This window comes from Podarcis erhardii (assembly GCF_964252035.2).
Source record: "Podarcis erhardii genome assembly, chromosome: 3".
NCBI classification, from domain to species: Eukaryota; Metazoa; Chordata; class Lepidosauria; order Squamata; family Lacertidae; genus Podarcis; species Podarcis erhardii.
In genome coordinates, this window is record NC_138507.1 from 59,822,913 (window position 1) to 59,844,984 (window position 22,072).

A 22,072-nucleotide genomic window follows, 5' to 3' on the forward strand; every position below is an offset into this window, starting at 1 on the left:
AATGGGGTGACAAATGGACAATCCTACTTTGCCCTCCTCTTTCATTCAAATCCACTGATTCCTGCATCAAACAACCCAAAAACACAACAGCAGCCGAACCCAGGAGTCTGTTCAGCAGCCTCAGTTTCTGCAGCTGGAGTCAATCAGGGCCCCACCCATGCAGGCCAGGTGGGGAAAGGGCTATCAAGGAACAGATCTTCCAGGACTCACAGCCAAGATGGTCTCTGGCTTCTTTAGCAGCCTCAGCTTCTGCAGCTGGAGTCAATCAGGGCCCTGCACTCCCAGGCCAGGTATAAAAAGGCCTGCAGGGCAGGGAAGCAGGACTCACAGCCAAGATAGCCCCGAAGCAGCAGTGGGGGACACTTGCTGTGGAATATCCTGTGGTGGTTGCTGCTGGAGCAAGTAGTCTGAGGTCCAGCCCTGTGCAGAAATGAAGCTTCAGGTGCTGTCTCCCGTCTGTCTTAGGTAAGGCTTGTGGACCATGGCATTGGCTGGAAGGGATGAAGCAGCAGACTTTCTTTAACCCTGCTTGCAAGGAGTCAGTCCTTTCCTTTTGATTCTTCATGGTGGCAGCAACAACAACACAATTAACTTCAAACAGCTAACTGCCTAAGGTCATTGATTCAATCTTACTGAAAAAGACCAAAAATAATGTCAGTATATTGAAGAAGCTCCTTCTGTCACCTGAATCTGCTTGAATGGGGTGTGTGCACATATGAATGTCTGAAAATAGTGGGCAGGTGTGGATGTATATTTTGGCCCAGCTAGTCTGTGGCCTCTGCTCCCTTTTTCCCCCCGTGAGAAGAGGGAAGACTCCCTACCTCTGGCCTAAACCACATGGTCATAGCGAGAGGCTTCTCTTGAGTCCCCCTGCCTTCCAAAGTCAGGTAAGCAGTGACTAGCGAGAGAGCATCTTCTCAGTCCTGGTCCCTTGCATTTGAAATGCTCTCCCCAGAGATGCGTGCCTGGTGCCAACTTTGATGTCCTTGCGCTTCCCGGTGAAGGGTTCTTAAAAATTTGCCCAGGCATCCCAGCATGTTGTATAGCTGTGTTTGTGTTTTTTATGGTTTCTGTTGGATTTTTGCTCATCTGGTTAAAGGCTGCTTCTTCGGCGACTTTTATTGCTCCCATTTATTTTGCCTTTTTATGGCTTTTGCTTGTTTTTTTTCCATCTGAAAAAGGCGATGGCTGCTTCATTGGTTTTATGACTGCATTTTGTTGTATTTAATTTGTTCTTGCCATTGTATGCTGCTCTGGGAGCCTTATGCTGGGAGGGGAGCTGAAACATCTAAGAAATAAATAAAGCTTTGCTCCTCCTGAATGTTTTATTAGCATATTAGCCAGAGCAGGCATGGGCAAATGGAGAAGAAATGGACCTAATGGCATAGGATTATAATTAAAACTTGGTTGCAATTCAGGAAATCAGTGTTTATGTTGCTTTTCAAACTGAAAAAGAATAACAATTCGAGCAACAATTGATGTCTGATTTTGCCGTTCTGGTGCCTCCTTGTGGTCTGCTGGATTCATCCAGTCATTCATAGTCTAAGATGACTTTGACAGCCTGGGGCTGGATGGACCTAAGCTGAGTTGCAGTCTAAAATATCTGGAGGGTACTAGGTTGGCAAAAGCTGGTGAACACTCACCCTACCACTTCCCTTGTAAACAGGGCTTCAAACGCCTGCAAAACCTGGGAAATTAAATACAGAAGCAAAACAAAAACAGTCCCATTTGACCAGAAGCAAAAGTGGGGCAAGATAAATGTTTTTATGGCATGGGAAATAACTCCTTTCACTTATCAAATTTTAAAACCTGTTCTGGACTTAGTAAACATCTTTTTATAAATGATTCCCAGTGCTTGAAAATGAAACATTGGCCTCTGCCTGCATAATTGTCACCAAGATTTCAGCAATGTTGGTTTGTGAAAGCACCTTTCTGACAAAACATCCAAAATATGATGCAAAGCCCTTTTTGACTCGGGCACAATGAAGCCCTCTTTCAACTATACTCTGGCTATGTCTATTTGGGATTAAATATAATATTACTTATCATTTATCATAATACCATTTAGGATAACTTATGTACCTCTTATCTAAAAAAAAAATACAGAATGTGAAACAAGTCTTCTGAAACAGATTAACACCACTGAACTAAATTACATTATGGTTTTATTGCTAGACCTGGTACTCAATCTGTGATTATATCTGAGCATGGAGTTTCATTAAATATTCTTACCTTCAGTTTTAATGTGATTCTCTAGAAGGTCGTTTCAGTATTTGAGGTCTGTTTTCATATTGTACTCTGCCCTAATAGAAATAGCTTTAATGTGGAAAATGGAACCAAGTGTTCTGGAGTAGATTTTTCTGCCACTCATGGGACATAGGACTAGCAGAGGACAAAAATAGCTCTGTATGTTTTTCCTTCCCTTTCACTGTTTCCACTGTTCCCTTTTCATTGTTCTGCAAGGCACTGCTGCATAGGCTGTCAGGCACCCCTTGATAAAGGTGAAATTCCTGAGTGGTTGTCTAGTGCAGGCTTCTTCAACCTCGGCCCTCCAGATATTTTTGGCCTACAACTCCCATGATCCCTAGCTAGCAGGACCAGTGGTCAGGGAGGATGGGAATTGTAGTCTCAAAACATCTGGAGGGCCGAGGTTGAAGAAGCCTGGTCTAGTGGGTGAGAAGAAGCAGCCATACCTTGATCCTAGTTAGAATTCCAGAACACCTGTATTGCCAGTGAATCCATTTTGAGTCCTTTACTGGATTAGTAAGCAAGAAGACACTCTTGAGAAGAAAAGGCAGAGTGGTATCTTATCTCAATTTCTGTATGGGTCTGGAGACAAAAAATGGTCTGGGGTTTGTGGGCTTCTTGCCTCAATGTCTATTTTTCGGAGTGCCCTGGTGTCCTGGGACACCACAGGTCACCTGCAGGGACAAATATATAATGTGAAAATAGAAAGATTGTACAACTGCCTTTCTTCTTTTTCTCTGAGTCTGTTCCTTGGTTGGGAGTTCATTGTGCAAATACTATTCTTTGGGCTTGGTGTGTTCTGGCCCTTTGCAATGGCCCTTTGTGTTATGTAGTGAGAAAGCAGTGGACCTCTTAGTCTTTCAGCCTGCATTCTAGATGTGTGCTTTGTTCTTTGGTAGCTGCTAATGTGCTTGGACTGTGCCACTGAGTAGAAGCTCATCCAGCTTAACCCCCTTTTCCATAACATTGTAAAACAGAAAAATAATAAAATGGAAATGGGCTTCACCATAAAAAAACACACACCACCTGTCAAAAGCTTGGCAGAACAGGAGTTCTCACCAAAGTGATATTGCAAGGTGGTTACTGCATTTTTTCCATGCCTCTTTGTACCCATTTTCCTCTATCTGCTGCTGCTTGGGTGGGTGCCATTTTTTCACTTGAAAAGGCACATTAACTGCAGGATTACAGCCAATTAGGAATCATATAGTGAACACAATGACACCACAGTGCTACATAACCAATCAGAGGTGGTTATATCACCACGTCATTGAGGGATACATGCTATGATAACCCACACTGATTATTATGGCAACAGGAATTCATTCCTTCTGACACTCTTTCCTTGCAACCTTTTTTCTGCATTTTTGCGAAGGGGCATAAACAACAACAAATCACCCAAAGGGCAACATGCATTCCATACAGGCAAAACATTTTGTGAAATATCCCATCCCCCACCCCACCCATTTTTGCTCTGTGCTATTGTGTTTATCATATGAATAACATGGCAAGATGGTGGAGGGGGGCAATAGAAGCCATTTTTTAAAGCATTAAAGACAATGTTATCTCCTAATGATTTAACATATAATTAAAGTGGAGGCGTTCATATATTTGAACTGAAGTGGTACGTGGGTGGTGCTGTGGGTTAAAGCACAGACTCTAGGGCTTGCCGATCAGAAGGTTGGCGGTTCGAATCCCTGCGACGGGGTGAGCTCCCATTGCTCGGTCCCTGCTCCTGCCAACCTAGCAGTTCGAAAGCACATCAAAGTACAAGTAGATAAATAGGTACCGCTCTGGCGGGAAGGTAAACGGCATTTCCATGCGCTGCTCTGGTTCACCAGAAGCGGCTTAGTCATGCTGGCCACATGACCTGGAAGCTGTACGCCAGCTCCCTCAGCCAATAAAGCAAGATGAGCGCCCCAACCCCAGAGTTGTCCGCGACTGGACCTAACAGTCAGGGGTCCCTTTACCTTTACCTATGCTTAGGATTGCAACCTACAGCTATTTTGAGGAAACTACAATCTGAATCTCAGTTTGCATTGTATTATTTTATGTACTGTGGCTTGCCATTGTTTTATTGATTATAGTTTAGAAATTATTTATTGTAACTTTTGAGTGGATTTCTGTTTAACTTTTATGTTATTTAATACTATTCTAATGATTGTTGAATGTTACTTTTTGATGTAGGTTGCCTCTTTTAAAGTTATGTTTTATTATCACATTTTTGTATTACATTAGATTGTTATAAGATGTACATTTTTTTTTTCTTCAGCTTGTAAACTGCCTTGAGTATTGTAAGATATAAACAGTGGCGTAGCGTGGGTTGTCAGCACCCGGGGCAAGGCAAGTAATTTGCGCCCCCTAACCCGTGGATTTGCGCCCCCTAACCCTACCCCTAACCCTAACCCCCAGATGTTGCGCCCGGTGCGGCCGGCCCCCCCTGCACCCCCCACACTACGCCACTGGATATAAAGACGATATAAAAATTAAAAATGATGATGATGAATCATATGAGTAGAATGATTGTGCAAAGCTGTCCCGACTAGGTGTGTCTAAGGCTTTAGGTTCCATTTCAGATATAAAGGGCCCTTGCTTTGCAGCCCAGGCACCAAATGATGAAGCTCTGTCCTGCACTAACATTTGGAAATCAAACTTCTTGTTTCCCTTGACTTCCCCTCATGCACAGCCTTGCAGCCTGTCACATGAAGAAGTGAGACTCTAACCATCAATTTATCCGTTGTTTGTAGAACACACAGGTGTCACCTGTTAGCAGAGCAGCTACTTTGTTGTGACAAAGGTTGATCTCGGTTTGTCATCCACAGTCAAATTTGGAGGGTAAGTGGTTCTGTCAGGTTGACTACAAGCTCATTTCCTTGAGTAGAAAAAGGAAGCAGAAAGGATGACATAAGAAAAAAAGAAGTGCAGTACGGTTTTATTTGGGTTGTTAATATTGTACATTGAGCCAGTGTAGTGGTTAGAGTGTTGAACTCAGACATTGGTGACCAGGGTTGAAATACCCACTTGGTCATGAAGCTCATTGGGAAGACTTTCAGCAACTCACTGTCTCTCAGCCTAACCTACCTCACTGGGTTGTTGTAAGGAAAAAATGAGGAGTGAGAGAACCATGGTTGACATGGTCGACCACAAACTTTTGGACCACTGCCTTGCTGATGTGGGGATTCAGGGCACAGCCTTACAGTGACTGTGCTCTTTCCTTTCAGGTCGGGGACAGAGGGTGGTGCTAGGGTAGGAGTTGTCATCGTGGCACCCCTTGGTGTGTGGAGTGCCCCAGGGCACAACCCTCTCCACGATGCTTTTAAACATCTTAATGCACCCCCTTGTCCACAATTTCAGGCTGGGTTGTCACCAATATGCTGATGACACCCAGCTCTATCTGTTGATGGACAGCCATCCTGACTCGGCCCAGACACACTGACCAGATGCTTGGAAGCTATGGCTGGATGGCTGCATGGGAAACACCTGAAGTTAAATCCTTCGAAGACAGAGGTCCTCTGGCTGGGTCAGGACGACTTAGGGTTGGGGGGCCAACTCTCATCTCTTGCGGGGGTGCAATTAGTGCCAGTGCCTTCTGCCAGGAGTTTGGGTGTAACCTTTGATGCCTCCCTTTCTATGGAGGTGCAGGTTGCAACTGCAGCAAAGGCAGCATTTTTTCCACCTCCGCCTTGCTAAGCAGCTGGTCCCTTACCTTTCTCTCCCTGATCTTGCCACAGTGATCCGTGCGACGGTCACCTCCAGACTGGATTATTGTAATTTGCTCTACGCAGGACTGCCCTTGAAGCTGACCCAGAAACTCCAGCGGGTGCAGAACGCCGCAGCGAGGCTCCTTACGAGGTCCTCGCCATGGGACCACATTCATCCAGTGCTATACCAGCTGCACTGGTTCCCAGTGGAGTACAGAGTCAGGTTTAAGGTGCTGGTTTTAACCTTTAAAGCCCTATACAGCCTAGGACCCTCGTACTTATGGGACCGTGTCTCCTGGTACGCCCTGCAGAGGACCTTACGGTCCACAAACAATAATACTTTGGAGATCCTGGGCCTCAATGAGGTTAGACTGGTCTCGACTACAGCCAGGGCCTTTTCAGCCCTGGCCCCTGTCTGGTGGAACACCCTGTCGCAAGATATCAGTGCCCTGCAGGATTTGACATCTTTCTGCAGGGCCTGCAAGATGGAGCTGTTCCTTTGAGCTCTATGGAGTAAAGGTGGATACAAATGTAATAAATAAATAAGTAGTAAATGGTTTGTCATAAAGAAGAGGCTGCACTGATCACAGCTGTATGGTGTATTATGTGGATATCATACCACAAACCAATGGGATCTCTTCTTATGTGGGCTGGTTCAAACATCCATGTTCTTAATTTTATGACTGCAGTATATTGTGGGTTCCTGCATGAGCCGTCAAACACCAAAAATGACATTATTATTTTTAACCTCAACAGTTCACACACATTATTTTGTGACTCACTGAGCACTGGATAATTAGCTGGTGAAAAAACAAGTTGTATAGTTAATAGCTGACTATCTGTGTACAATTCTGTGATAGTAGCAGCACCTGCCTCGTATAATAAGGATTAAATTTTGAGTGCTCATAGCGTGAAACCATTTCTATCGCCCAGTGGGAAATTATTAGCTATAAAACTGAAATGAAAGAGAACATTGACCATTTTCTGGGATACAGTCATGCCCTGTATCATCAGAAAACAAAAGCCATGAATCCAAAATACTATATAATCACTTGGGTAACGACAAGGTGACCCACTGTGCTGCTGCTATGTAAAAATATGGTATGTCATGGCCCTTGTCATTTGACTGAGGTCTACAAAGGTTTATGTTCCCATCACCTGACAGAAATCAATAAACTTTCACTTAGCTACAAGCAGAGTCAGCACACTAGTGAGACTGAGGAAGTAGGAAGTAAGTTTGATTGAACTCACAGGGAATTATAGAATCATAGAATCATAGAGTTGGAAGAGACCACAAGGGCCATCGAGTCCAACCCCCTGCCAAGCAGGAAACACCATCAGAGCACTCCTGACATATGGTTGTCAAGCCTCTGCTTAAAGACCTCCAAAGAAGGAGACTCCACCACACTCCTTGGCAGCAAATTCCACTGTCGAACAGCTCTTACTGTCAGGAAGTTCTTCCTAATGTTTAGGTGGAATCTTTGTTCTTGTATCAGAATTACTTCTGATACAAATAATACAAACGTGAAAACCATGGCTATGTAACAAATTGAAATGCTTCAGTTAAGCTTATTATTCATTTCATTTCTATACAGCTTTATATTTTTTAAAAAAATCTCTAAGTGGTTTACAGCACATTAAAACATTACTGAAGAAAGTCAGATATAAAGTATGCAGTCAAAGCAACATAATTAACAAGAAACTAAAATATTATTTTAAAGATTTCAAAATAAAATATTACAAAGAAGGTCAACTACAGAATGCATATTTAACACAAAGTTAACAAAAAACCCCTCAAACATTTCAAAAGAAAATATTGTATTATACAACTTCACTTTAAGAGTAAATAAATAGTTGTGCAGGGGGACACAATGTACCAATTAGAAATCACTCACTTTCAAAAACGTTCAGGAAAACCGGCACCACATGAACACAATTTGCACATCAGTGAACACAATTTGCATGTCAGTTGCAAATGACTCCATGTTTGCAAAGTGGGTTTGTTTTTCAGCCTGAGTTAGCATTTCCAGGCAACCTGAGCATGTTCCAGACAAGGCAGCTCGATTCAAAAGGCAGCCTTCAAAGATTTCTACACATTATGCTTCCTGGTCTTTTGGGGTGCTCACATGCAGATAGTATCACGAGAGGCAGGCAAGCGGAGCTGCACTTCCTCAGTCTCTTGCCGCCACCACATGGCTGTGTCCTACTCCTGCCCTTCCCCAATACAGTGGTACCTCAGGTTACATACGCTTCAGGTTAGTCGCTTCAGGTTACAGACTCCGCTAACCCAGAAATAATGCTTCAGGTTAAGAACTTTGCTTCAGGATGAGAACAGAAATCGTGCTCTGGCGGCACAGCAGCAGCAGGAGGCCCCATTAGCTAAAGTGGTGCTTCAGGTTAAGAACAGTTTCAGGTTAAGAATGGACCACCGGAGCGAATTAAGTACTTAACCCGAGATACCGCTGTACTGTCTGCACATTTGGTGGATTTTTGCAGTGAGGCAGCTTGCCAAAACATTTAGGCTACGCTATAACTTGAACCTAGACTATTCTGCTGCAGACAGCCTGTCCGTTGCAGGCAACATTGGTGTGTGAGTGTGCATTGCACAGGCCAGAGTGGGCACAGGGCGAATGCCTTGGTCTCCTGCTGCATGTTCAAAATGACCAAGTAGGGCTTTTATCTATTGTATTGTATATAGTTTCTGGCAATCTTAGATACTTGTGGAGCATAGTGGAAGGAGCAGATATGTTTTGTTCAGGCCTATTATTGCTTTATCAGGGGTCACCCAACTTTATAGGCCGGGGCATATTCAGAGTTTTGAGAGAATGTTGTGTGTGCCACCCCTTCTGGTCACTTCTCTGTGCCACCCCCCCCCCCCAAAAAAAATCCCAGATTAATGCAAAGTGCATGAGCACACACATTCCTCTTTCTCAAGGGATCTAGATAAACGACTCAATAGAATTAATCTGAGCCTTGAGAAGTTCCAGAGGGCAGGACTCGAACCAATGGATTCAAGTTACAAGAAAGGAGATTCCGATGAAACATTAGGAAGCACTTTCTGATTGTAAGAGCTGTTTGGCAGAGGAATTTATTCCCTTGGGAGGTGGCGAACTCTTCCTCCTTGGAGGTTTTCAACCGGAGGTTGGATGGTGCTCTGCCATGGATGCTTTAGCTGAGATTCCTGCATCGCAGGGGGTTGGAGCAGGTGACCCTTGAGGTCCCTTCCAACTCTACTATTCTCTGATTCTAAGCCCAAAGAGCTAAAAGAGGAAGTGGGGAAGAGTGTCACTTTTCCAACTTCCTCCTTCAGCTCTATAGGTTGCATTCTAGTAACTTTTATTCAGACTCACTGAAAATAATAGAGCTAAGTGAAACATGGCCATTGCTTTCAATTGTTCTGTTCTGAGTAAAGGTTAGTTGAATAAAACCCATTGCATTTTTAAAGGAAGAAGGAAGGACCTTCATCCTCAATGCCTCACAGCGAAAGGGCAATGAATGTGGTGTGGGGCTTGGAGATTTTGTGGGCACTGGGCATCAGGCAAAGACCTTATAGGCGGCATGTTGGCAACCCGAGCACCCTGAATTATGCTCAAAAGCTAAGGTATACGTAGTCTGGAACATTGCGTTAACATGATTGCACCAACCCCCAGCATCTGGGCTGAAAGCCTCTTGGTAATTTGATGTTATTGGAGTAGCCTTGGTATGTAGGTTTATGGGGATTCTTATCACCTGTTTCTTAAATGGTTCAGTGTATGTCAGGCACCGAGACCAGGCTATGCTCTCTCCTTGAATGGGAAAACCCAAGTGTATGCAACCCAAGTGGATCTGTAAATGTAGCAGGCAGGGTAGCCAGCCTGGATTTTGCTGATTTTACTTCAACAGGATTTTGCTGCTAGAACAAGGACAGCCCTTTAAAAAAACCAACAACAGCTTTTCACTTATGGAACATTTTAAAGGAAATGTAAGGTTATACTTCAAAAAGGAATTGCGTAAATGAGAAGCGTTAAGCCGGTATTTGATCCCGGACAAAAGCTGTGTCATTCCAAGTATATTAAATATCAGAACAAATTGTGTGGCGTATTCATTTTTAAGATAATTTGAAGCCTTTTCCATGTAGGATGGAGTCCAGAGTAAATTAGCAAAGCTCGTATAAATTGTAACCAGTGGGAGTTCTGATCACTTAAGAATGCAAGTCGCACCAATTTCAGTGATGTAGGCATGGAAAGCAACTAGGTTGTCGTATAATTACTAGAAATGCACAAAACTTGAAAGTAAACATGTATTAACTGTAAGATACTGGAAAAAGAGAAACTTCCGTAATATATTTTATTTTTATTTTATTTATCAGGAGATGAATACCCTAATGATAGCCAGTCAAAGGAGAGTCTTTCTGGAGATCCAGCTAAGAAGAGTTACTGTGGGAGCAGTCTCAAGAATAAGTCCTCCATTAGGATAACTGGAGCTTCGTTTTCAAAAGAGGTAATCATTGTTCCGTCAGATTTATAAATTCTGCTATTTATATATGAATCTTCAAATTGTCTTTAGACTCTGTTATATCAAGGGGATGCTTCTTGTGACTTTGTTTTTTAAAACAAATTTGTAAATGGCGATAATTCATAAATTAAAAACTTAAAATGATAATAGAAATAAACTTACAATGAGGTAGATTTATGAATGGGTCTGTTCTAATTTTCTGCACTTTGAACTAAGGAGATCCTTTTCTAGCCTGAGATTAGAACTGTGTCGCTCTTATTTTGCATCCCAGGAATGGGGACCTGGTGGCTTTCCAGATGTTGAATTCCCAACTATTTTTTAAAATTAATTTTTAAAAAAGTTTTTACAAATATCATTTACATTCAGATATGGTCAATTTTATACATAAATAGGATTCCCTGAATCCTTGGACTTGCCTCCGCCCTCCCCCTGTGGTTTCCATAGTACTTCATTTTATACTACATCTTATAATATTATCCAAATTGTCTTCAGATTTCCATTTGTAACCATAGAATTATTATATTACAAGTGTTATATTAATCCTGCTAACATTTTTAACTGTGTACAGTGTTCTGTAACAGAATCGATAAATGTTTTCCATTCTTTATTAAATTTCCTATCTTCTTGGTTTCTGATCCTCCCTGTCAGTTTTGCCATTTCGGCATAGTCCATCCACTGGCGGAGGAAGAGGAGTGTGGGTGGCACGCCACACCCCCAGGGCACGCACCATCTCTGCCCTGCCTGCTCTCTGCCACTGAGTCCATCATCTTGATTATCTATTCTTCTCTGGTTGGAACTTTATCTTCCTTCCATCTCTGGGTGAAAAGCATGCTTGCAGCTGTCGTCGCATACATAACGGTCTCTTCTGCTCCTCCGGTATTTCATCACCTATAATTCTTAATAGAAAAGCTGCTGGTTTCTTCAGGTTGCCTGGAAATGCTAAACATTTTCCCCCAACTCATTATATATCATTTCACACAACGCTTTCGTTATTTTGCACGTCCCCCACATGGATTCCCGGCTCCTGTCTGCTCTGGTGGCCAGGGGTATGGAAGCCATAGTCTAACAATATCTGGAAGGTCACAGACTCCCATCCCTCTTGTTGTCCAAGCCAAAATGCTATTCAGAGAGAAAAGAAAGTTAAAAATCTCTTCACTGTTTTGACTTATTAAAACGCAAGAAAGCTGTTTCATTCCTCTGAGAGCGCCCCCTCATTAACATTGTGTGCTTGTTTTGAATTCAGACATTTGTAATGACTGCTGCCTCTGAGGTGGTTCTATACATAGCTGAATTGTGAGTCAATCAGAAAAATTTCTAAAGAATTCTTTACAAAGAAATTATGCCTTCTGTTTTTAGAAGTCTACCGAACTACTTTCATGTCTCTGTAGAAGGGCTGTTTCGATTTTACATTGCTGTTCTTACATTTTTAAGAAGATGGTCCATTTTTTTGATATAATGCAGACTTATGCTTTGGGGCACTTTCCATCCACAGCCCCATTAATGTCCTAAATCAAGGAGGGATGGGGGACCTCTTGACGCCTGGGCCTAATTAGGCCCACTAGGGGCCCTTATTTGGCCTGCTAGGCTGTTTCACTCAAGCCACGCCCACCTGTCCTACACCTGACATCATATATGACATCAGTTGTGGGGCTGGTAAAGGCGGGGCTTAGATGAAAGGTTTGCAGCCACCACTGATCATCTGATCGGTGGTGCCTTCAAAGCCACATACACAGCACTTTCCAAGCATTGACTATAAACTCATTGTCTGTGCCTGAGAAGCATGCTAAAGGGATCTGGCTTGTGGGCCAAGTTTGCCCACCCGTCAAAATCTATTGCAATCCTATAGCTGATGCTTAAAAGTGGGAGGAGACTCACAAAGCCTTTGCTCAGTCTTCCTGTGTTTCCCTTTTAAGTCCCCATAGTCCTGTTTGAGCCTCCAGAGTCTCAAACATGGGCATAAGGGCTCTCTTAAAGCTTTTGCAGAAGCCTCCTGTGCAAAAGTTGCTTCAAAGGTTGCTTTTGCACAGGGCTTCAAGCTCAGCCGGTGAATGGGGATGAAATTCTGCTGCTTTGGCTTAATGTGGAATTAACCCCTGTTCTCCTGCCCATCAGCTGATGTGGGCCTGGTTTGGGGCTAATGGCCTCATTGGTCAAGTTTGGGCCGCAAGCCAGAGGTTCCCCACCCTTAGCATAGGGGTATGTGTATGTCTAAGGGGCATATGCAGAGAAAAGATGTCTCCCACCCACACTAGTCTAGAGCAATTTTCTTTTTACAAGAATCTGACTATAAATTGCTGAGTATCCCATTAATGTTAACAGACTCACAGCATGCACCACTAATATTCTTCCGAGAAATATTATCCATTTGCATTTTAATAAGAAACCACGGTGTAATTAAACCAGAGAACTTTGATTTATAAGCTACTGCAGGGCATGTTCAGCCTTTTCAGAGCCTGTTGATGTGATAAATTTTATCAAGTGAAAGCTTGAGGAACCATGATGGCCTAGGTGAAGATTGATAGGGAAACCCGATAACCTGCAATGGCTGATGGCCTTAGGCTTTTTAAAAAAGGATTTCTACTGCAGAAGTATTATGCCAGAGGACACTTCCTAGCCCTGTGACATAGAGTTGTGGTGCTTCAGCACAACAATTTATTTTGGACTTGGTGCTGCTCATGCCTGCAAGTTTATTGCAGTGCCCATATAACATTAACCTCAGAAAAATGCCAATTCAACCCCCCCCCCGTGTTTAATCTGGATTTACTGTTTTCCATGGGGTGGGGTGGTTCGTGTGTGTGTGTGTGTGTGTGTGTGTGTGTTTGCTTATCAGATTTTCTGTGGAAATGTTAAATCTGGAGCAAAAGGGGAAATATTGGACAGTCTTTTTGATGAAGACAACATTGCATGGATGCTGCAAAGGACATACATGCATGCATAAGCACTAGGGTCTGCAGTAAACTTCCCTGCAGAAGTGCCCCTGCATGCATGCCAATGAACACACTAGAGAGGTGGTTTGCCACCCCCCACCCCCACAACTACTTAACAATTGCTGAGGGTCTTGGTGGACCACTTAATCATTTTTCTGCTGCTTGTAGCAACTGCATTGTGTTGTGCTAGATGCTGTATGGTTTGTATTGGTATTTTACTGCTGCTTTTATTTATTACATAGTGGACTTTATTGTAGAATTCAAATTGCAACATAGCCCTGGCCAATGGTTGGGAATGATGGGAGTTTGTATTCCAGGACCTCCTGCAGGACCTCCAGTTTCCTCAGCACTAGTATAGGATGAGACTGGAAATGATACCTTTGCAGTCTTGAAAATGACTTCAAATTGCATTTTGGCAACAGTCGTTGCAGTTTTAATTACATACAATGCCAACCTGTCTTCAGTGTGAATCCTTCTGAATGATCCGTTTATCATGCATTCATCCTAATTGGCTTGCAAAAAAACTTAGTCGTTGGTTTGATTATAGCCGTTCTTTGAGCATTCATTCTGATTTCCTTGCAACATGGTAGCAATGAGCAGTCAGTCGTCTAACATACATCCTGATTTGCTTGCAGTGTGTTTATACGTCTGCATGTTAATGTCTTGTTCCATCTCACATTTCATATATTTACCAATCACTTTCCTAACTGCAAAGTCTGATCCCCCTCCCCCAAACTCAAAACAATTTCTTGCATTAGGCCGACAGACCCTTTAACTGTGCAAACCTAAAGTTCCAGTATGTGCTTGAATTATATTCCCACAAAAAAAATGGCAGTCTGGAGGTGTCATACAACTGTTAGAAAGGACAGGAGGATCCAGCTGTTGCAGGAAAAGGGCTTATTGGGAGAAATTCCTCAATAATCTGCCTCTTAGATATCCCTTGCCTCTTGTGCTTGAGTCAGAGGGGCTGAAAAAACGTTGCAGTAATTTTTGGCTTTTTAATTAATGTCAAGTCAGTAAAGCAGTGTGAAAGCATGGCTTCTGTCTAGAAAAGAACTAGTTTTGCTTTTGAAGTTTTGCCACCTAAATGTCAGCCTACGATACGCTTCAAAGGGAAGTGTACCGTGTGACCTCTTCCTGCAGCAGCCCAATTGCCAAATTTCTGCAGCAGCTGGAAGTCTAAGAAGTTTAACAGCAAAAGAAAATCCAATTTATTTATCGGCTCGGTGCTTATTGGTAATAGCCTTAACTACATATATATCAGAACTGTTTGGAACAAATTGAAGAGTCAGAGCTGGCTTTGCTATAATGTTGTCACTGCGGGGGACCACAGCACAGGATCAAACTAGGACTGAGAGCCCCCAAAGGGAATTTTTTTTTTGGCAGTTTTGTTCGTTCAACACCCTGGCCCAACTAGGGTCAGAGTTTCAATGATGAAAGAGCCAAAAAGGGAATGTTCTGGGAAGCAGTTGTGATCTAGTGACCTAAACCCTCCCAGCTCCTCACCTGAACTCCAAACTGGGTGGAAATGTGGACATATTTGTGAGCAGGTTTAAACTCACCCCTCACTTCCCCTTTTGTTCCAATGTCCAATTAAAGAAGTAACTTTACTGTTCTGAAACAAGGAACACACGCTATGTTCCACAGGGAACTTAAAGTTTAGAAACAGGGACAACCTTCTAATTCCCAGTCTTACAGCACTGGTGAAGCTACAGTGTAAAATGAATACAACAGTCAAGCAAAATAGGTCAGTAGTTATAAAAACTATTTTTATTAAGCACGTTTTTCATTGTTATGAAATAAGAGCAGTATTTTACAAATCTTATCTTCACGAGCAGTTGAAACATTATCTGGTTAAAAATCTTTCTACCCCCACCAACCTCCCTACGCAAAAATAAAACTTGAACAAAAGTAGTATAGTACAAGTCCAAAATAAAATGTAGTTATTACACAAATTCAAAACACAGGTGGCTGATTAAAACCACCACCACCACTTCACATAAATATACTGGTTGTAAACCTGGAGGCCTGCTCATTTGTGATTTGGCTAGGCAGCGTTTTAATCACCATATTGTATCCCTGACTGCAGCAGGATTGCTGGCGGAGTAAGGCAGCACCAGCTAATTCTGGCACCATGGTCAGAAGTTGTTTGTGCCTGCCTTTTACACCAATACTTCAACTAGTTTTCATAGAAAATCCAGCTAGTAGGTTTAATAGACTTGGCTTTAAGCCAACAGGATCTCAGCAGCTTAAGCTTAGCTTATTCTTCCTTAAATGATATGAGGGTCGCAGCCTTTATATTCGCCCAAGCGTCATCATTTTCCAAAGCTGAAAAAAGCACAAAATGTTAACTGTTGCCAGTGTAAACATATCTATGCTACCAAAAACAGAAGTTAACCACTGGCAAGAAAAATGAGACATGAGTTAAGATAACAAGGCCAACAATGGGCAGTGTTGTTGTTTAAAGCAGCTGGGTATTTGTAGAGCCACATTGTTTGCTGAACTTAAGGAGTTCCTTTGATTTGGAAAAGGGCAGCAGCACATATATAGAATATGTAGGTCCTCAGATGCATTAAAAGGAAGAATGTAATGGGAAATTTCCTGCACCCAGCTCTTCTCAAATGAAATTCATGCTGGGTGCTGCTTCATCTGGGTCCATGTTGGATGTCCTTGGCAGAGACAGTAGTTTAGTGGCTCCCTCTACTGTGTCACTGGCAAGGCCACGTTCACAGGGACCTGGCTAGGCTGAGGTGCTGGAGACACATTGCTTATGGGTTGCTGAGGAACAGTTGCAGACTCCATCTTGCTGATATGTATGAAGCGCAGACGAAGCTTCAAAGCAGGCCTCAGGTTGCAAATAATCTTTTCAACCTTTAACGAAAGCCAAAGGAAAATAAAAAGTGGTTATAAAGCAATAAAGGGGTGGTCCATTTATATATGGAGATAAATGCCTTGCTATCACCAGCAGTCAGCTAACTTGTGGTAAAGCAAGACAGTAGAGATTGGCTGGGCCACATGGTGAATGCAGAGTGCAGCTGATCCCAGTAGAAAGCGGAGATTAAAATCTGCTTCTATCAACTCCGTGGGTTTGACCTCACTAAGGAGTTTCCCATGGGAAGCTTCACGGTCAGCATATTCTTGAAGGTGCTTGCAAAGAGTGCTTTTGGCATTTGGAAGTGGCAAAGAACAGCTGATCAGCAGGGCTTCAAAGCAGTGCACAGGGCTCTTTGCAAGCCTGGGTTGTGCGTTGAAATCTTGATGTTCATACAGACTGCAAAGCACCCCATTACCTGATGTTTCCGTAACATCAGGTGACTGACAGGTGGTCAGCACTGCCCACCTGTCAAATGTGGCCTGCTGGTTTAAAGTCTAAAATAAAAATTTAAAGGTCTTCATTTAGCTTCACAATGCTTACAGAAGAATGCTTGTTAATTGAATCAGGATAACAGATTTCTTTTATACACAGGTTTTAATTGGCTCACTAATGGCAGGATGTCTATTGCAAAAAAAATCTGTTTTTTGTGAATGGCCACCGTTAATAACGTAATTAACACCATCTCTACTGTTCTGCATTTCATTTCACATTTCACTGTTTATAATTCTAACTACCCCCATGTTACTGCATCTGACAAAGAGGACTCAAGATTCTTAATTTGTTTTAAACAGTTTTTATGCTATTTTCGTTGACTCACTTCAAAATTTAAAATAGAAAACCTAATTCTAGTATGTAAGATTTCTTAACTGACATTTTCCCATAATACAGTGATATTAGGGCTCCGAAAGATAAAAAACAACAACAGAAGAATAAAAGAGAGGGACAATGGAAATAAAGAAAGGAAAGAGAAAGAGAAAATAAAGCAAAAGAAGAGAGACTTGGCAAAAAATACAAAAGAGGAAATTCCGGTTTCCCGTCACTTACTTGGTCTTTTACACTGTCTCCAGTAAACATGTACTTCACATGATACAGGAAATCACATATCGGATCCATGTAGTTCAGATGTGTGTTGCATTGGTCCACTTCCAGAAGCATTTCATAAAAAGCTACTCCAATCTATTGCCACACAAACAAAAACTGTATACTGAATATGCATGGTATTGGTGAGCTGAGGATGGTGAGCAGTGCAAGCAGGGGCGGAAGCCTACGGTTCAGTGGTTCTCAAACTTTTTTCTCTGGGTCAAGCTTTCAGAATAAAAATTTGCTCACAACAAGCCTACAAGTTTTCATGGATAAGAAAAAAGAAACAACTAGCAGTGCTAGATTTGTAACACTACTTTATAATAGGTAAAGGACCCCTGGACAGTTAAGTCCAGTCAAAGGCGACTATGGGGTGTGGTGCTTTAGGCCAAGGGAGCCAGCATTTGTCCACAGACAGCTTTCCGGGTCATGCGGCCAGCATGACTAAACTGCTTCTGGCGCAACAGAACACTGTGACAGAAACCAGAGCGCATGGAAACACTGTCTACCTTCCTGCAGCAGCAGTACCTATTTATCTACTTGCACTGGTGTGCTTTCGAACTGCTAGGTTGGCAGGAGCTGGGACAGAGCGATGGGAGCTCACCCCGTTGTGGCAAGCCCAAGAGGCTCAATGGTTTAGACCACAGTGCCACCCACATCCCCACTTTATACTTTTTTGGATGCCCCATGATCATATTATAAACAATGTAGCTATGTAAGAACGTGAATCATTCCCAAAATATAATATTGATTGTCCTTGAATCTTCCCACCACAGTGGCGCGTGACACTCTTTGAGAACCACTGTAGATCTTGTAACAGTTTATTAAAAACAACAGATCACATTCTTTCAATTTAAAATAAAGTGGCTTGAATCTTGCATACAGATATACTACTGAAGCATTCTGCAAAAGGATTGAGCTTTGATGATGAGAGGTAATGGGATAGACAACTGTACATAGTTTAGTGGATATGTGTTTGCCATATACACTGGTGTTCTGTGGTCTACTAAAGAACCACAAGGACATTTCTGGTGGACATTTTTTAAAATTAGTCTTTATCTAAATTTGGGGCTTCTTTTGTTTAAGATGAACTCATCAATCCATAGCCATATGGGGGTTTCAGAGCTGGCAAATGAAAATTGGTGGCGCCATGGCAGTAACCCTCACTTCTAGGAGAAGAACTCAGGAATTTTTATTCTTCAAAGATGACAGGAAAAATAGCAGAGAATAAGCTAATTATGCACTTTTCATATCTCTTGCTCTGCTTGGCTTACTACAGAAAGCAGAGTTTAAAAGGCACAGATGTTCCTTCCTGTCTTCAAAGACAGAGCTTGAAGTCAGCTTTGTTTAGCTACTTATGGCATAAGCATAATTAATTTTAGGACACTGAAAATGTCCTGGAGAGTTTATTTTAAAACTCCTTTGTTGTGCTTGAAGAGACAAGCTGATGAATACTGTAATTTGCTTTCTGCTGTGACTGAATGCAAAGTCCATATAATTTGAGGCTGTGCCTGTGGTGATTTCAGGAGAACTGGGCTGTGTTTCTTTCAACAAACTGACAGAAGCAAATGGGCAGCAAAGAAAAAAGGAAAATACCCAAAAGATTTTGTAAGATATCCCAAAATTACATAATTATGTGATATATGTTCTCCTGCACCTATGACTATGGCAGGGATATATTAAACCTCCAACTAACTTGCTTTACTGCAAATGTTGTATTGGAAGTCCTCCAAAGAGGATGGAGGAATAAACACAATGAAAGATACACAAACTATCTCTTTGTTGAACTAATTTTGTTGGAAGGATAGGAGAGCAAGGTTAATGTTTGCATGGAAAGCCTCACCAGAAAGGCAGTATTTAGCAAAGTCCAAAAGCTTGCTGTCTTACTCTTCTGATGAACACTGCAGCAATTTCTCTTGATCTCACATACCTCTAGCATGCATCTTGTCCTCTCCTGCTGGAACCGCTGTAGGAATGGACCAACCAGGTGATACACGTAGAGTAACTGAAATTCCGTCTTTACTACTGGTATCAATACTTCAGTGAGAAACCTGTAATATGTTAGAAATTATATTAAGTTAGTGCTTTTATTAGCTTTTTGTTTTATATTTTTCTATTTTATACCCTGAAATTTACCAAATTCTGTTAAGAGGCAAGTGCCGTTAATAACATTAAGATGCATACAATCAAATATTCTGACACACACTTAACAGAGGATATCTACCTATCAGCTATGTTTTATGGCTATATGTGGCTTTATATACAAGCAGCACATTTTTATTTGGCTGAAAATAATATTCAGAGATCATATAGAGTATGCCTGTCACGGTGGGAGTCAGGTCAGCGAAAAAGGAAGCATATCTTTGTTTGTCAGTGAAGTTAACTCTTTATTCAAGGAACTGAACATACTTGTTCTCAGCAACACTCCCCAGTAGGTCTTGCTCCTATGAAGCAGTTGCCAGGACTGAAGGTCCCTGCCTTCACCATCTCTAAGGCTCCTCCTCAGGTGTTTCCCAAGCAGTCTCAAACTGTGTCTGGGCACCTCTGTTCTGCTCTTCTCATTACTTTGCAAGTTCTTGGAAACCAGGTGAGAAGGGAGCTTGTTGCAACAGAAGAGGGAGACTCTTGTGTTCTTCAACAGTCCCTTGACACCCCCTCCTGCTCCAGCCTCAGAGTCTGAGCTGCTTCCTGTCCCGGGCTCTTCCTGCTCACTAAACCCTCTTGTCCCTTCAGCATCTGAAACCTCCCCCCTCCAATCCACTCCCTCGGACTGCTCCTCTGTGTCCCACCACCGGTCCTCTGGCTCTGAGCCTTCCTCCTCTGGGGTTTCCCCAGCTGGTGCCTCCCACCACTCTTCTTCATCCAGCCAATCCATGACACCTACTTTGGAATGAGGGAAAGCTGGCCAATGCTTGAATGGTGCCAGACTGCATGTGCCAATGCCAGAGTGTAGCTGCAGCACATCTCGGAGTAAGACTGATGGCAAGCTGTGAAGTCAAACAGCTGGAATGGGTAACCAACCCATTCGGTCTCCGAAGTCAAGCTAGGACTGTTGATAACACTCACAATCCGTTCGTGAAGGACAATCCAGTAGGGCTCCTGGGAAAAGAGAGCCAAAGCAACTTCAAATCATCAGGACATTGTGACCCAGTTGTGGCCTAATGTTTTAGGAACGTGATTACCACTCTCTTCTGGCTCCACCCTACACCACATTGTTGTAGCATGGGAATGTAAAAAACACAAGCCCATGTGTGGAGAACCATGTTTGCATCAAATGGCAACTTAGTTACTGCTGCAGGAAACTGAGTTTTAATAACAAACATTTAAGAGTTCTTCAAATAGCAACCCTAAGCAATTTCTACACTGCTCAAGGTGTCCAATTTTCTGAATTGCTTCAGATGCACCATACTCTGTCTTTGATTCTTCACACCCAAATTCCGTTGAACAAACTTACAGTCAAAACTAAGAAAAATGAACAACGCTACCCTAACTTCCGTATTATACTTCTTGTACAGGGGTTGATGTTTTAGCATGCTTTCTCTTCACTTAAATCAGAATTCAAAATGCAAGATGACTCACAGGTAACGCAGTGATGATGAGTCCAATTGCGTTCATCCAAGCTGTGATATTGTCTCTGGGCACTAAAGGCTGACTATAAGAACCGAAGGGGGAGAGAGACACATGATTCTTTTATTTAATATTTTGGCAAAGGCACTTTAAAGGAATTGATACATTGAAATCAACTAAATATGGTTAGCTCAGTTGGTTAGGGTGTTATGCTGATAACGCCAAGGCTGTAGACTAGACAATCCTCAGGGTTCCTTCCAGCTCCCCAATTCTGTGATTTGGTTCCTGGGAATCTTTCCATTTTGACAGATTAATTAGACAACATTTTGCAATATGTTAACAGGCCCCTAACTTCACAACAGTGTCCCTCACCCCCACCTTTCAGAAAGTTTCACATACCTTTTCAGCACAACATTGAGGAGGGCATTGCCCACATCCTTTCCTGGCACAGTCAATGCCATGAGTTCGACACAGGTAACATGGAGAGCGTGGGCAGCTGGGTTGGGAAATTCATTGAACCTCCAGTCACAGTTTGGGAATGGGCTAGATGATTTGCCAGCCATCGGTGACAGCGATTAAGGTAAATGAACAGTTATAGAAACTAGGAAGCAGCCATTAGAACAAGAAGTTAACATCCTATCAGGAGCATCACAGTTAGAGTATGATGCGTTGTACACTTTGTGTTTTCCACCAAATAATGCAATGCAGTGTATTAGAAATTCTGAGCCGGTTTCCCCAGTTCAAGGAACTAAAGGTGGTTTGTTAAGAAAATGACTGGTTCTGTGATCTTTTGGATTTACAAATTTTAATTAGGCTGAAATTCCAAGTGTGCTTATTTATTTAACAAGATTTATGTACTGCTTGGTTGTAAAGAAAAAAATATTAAGTGGTTTACAATAAATATTAAAATTGTCAATTGAGCAAAGGAAAATAATTAGAAAGAAACCAGTCTGGCTCAACTCAGTAGGGTTTACTTCTGGTGAACCTGCCAATGCTTGGGATGACAGCTACACATATTTAACACACAAAAAGAGTTAAAAATATGCATGTTCTACTTATTTTGCAGTAGTAATTTGATAAAAATCTGTGGGCGGGCTGAGGCACTAGAAAATGGCACCAGAGCATAGCCATTTACCAATTCATTATAATGAGAATAGTTATTTGGATGCAGCCTGATATTTCAC

At 42.3% G+C, this 22,072-nt stretch overlaps 1 protein-coding gene across 2 annotated transcripts in view; it reads right to left on the bottom strand.

Moving 5' to 3' along the window:
- Positions 1 to 15,114: 15,114 nt before the first annotated feature.
- The window catches only part of MED23 (mediator complex subunit 23), a 42,544-nt gene continuing 35,586 nt past the window's right edge, over positions 15,115 to 22,072 (bottom strand). For both annotated transcript variants that reach the window (XM_081855247.1, XM_081855246.1), the window contains 6 exons: positions 21,288 to 21,453; positions 20,901 to 20,973; positions 20,206 to 20,420; positions 19,252 to 19,372; positions 17,286 to 17,417; positions 15,115 to 16,237 (listed from right to left, as the gene is read on the bottom strand). In XM_081855247.1, the coding sequence (XP_081711373.1) occupies positions 16,067 to 16,237; positions 17,286 to 17,417; positions 19,252 to 19,372; positions 20,206 to 20,420; positions 20,901 to 20,973; positions 21,288 to 21,453 (878 nt within the window). In that variant the 3' untranslated portion in view covers positions 15,115 to 16,066. The remainder of the gene's footprint in view (positions 16,238 to 17,285; positions 17,418 to 19,251; positions 19,373 to 20,205; positions 20,421 to 20,900; positions 20,974 to 21,287; positions 21,454 to 22,072) is intronic.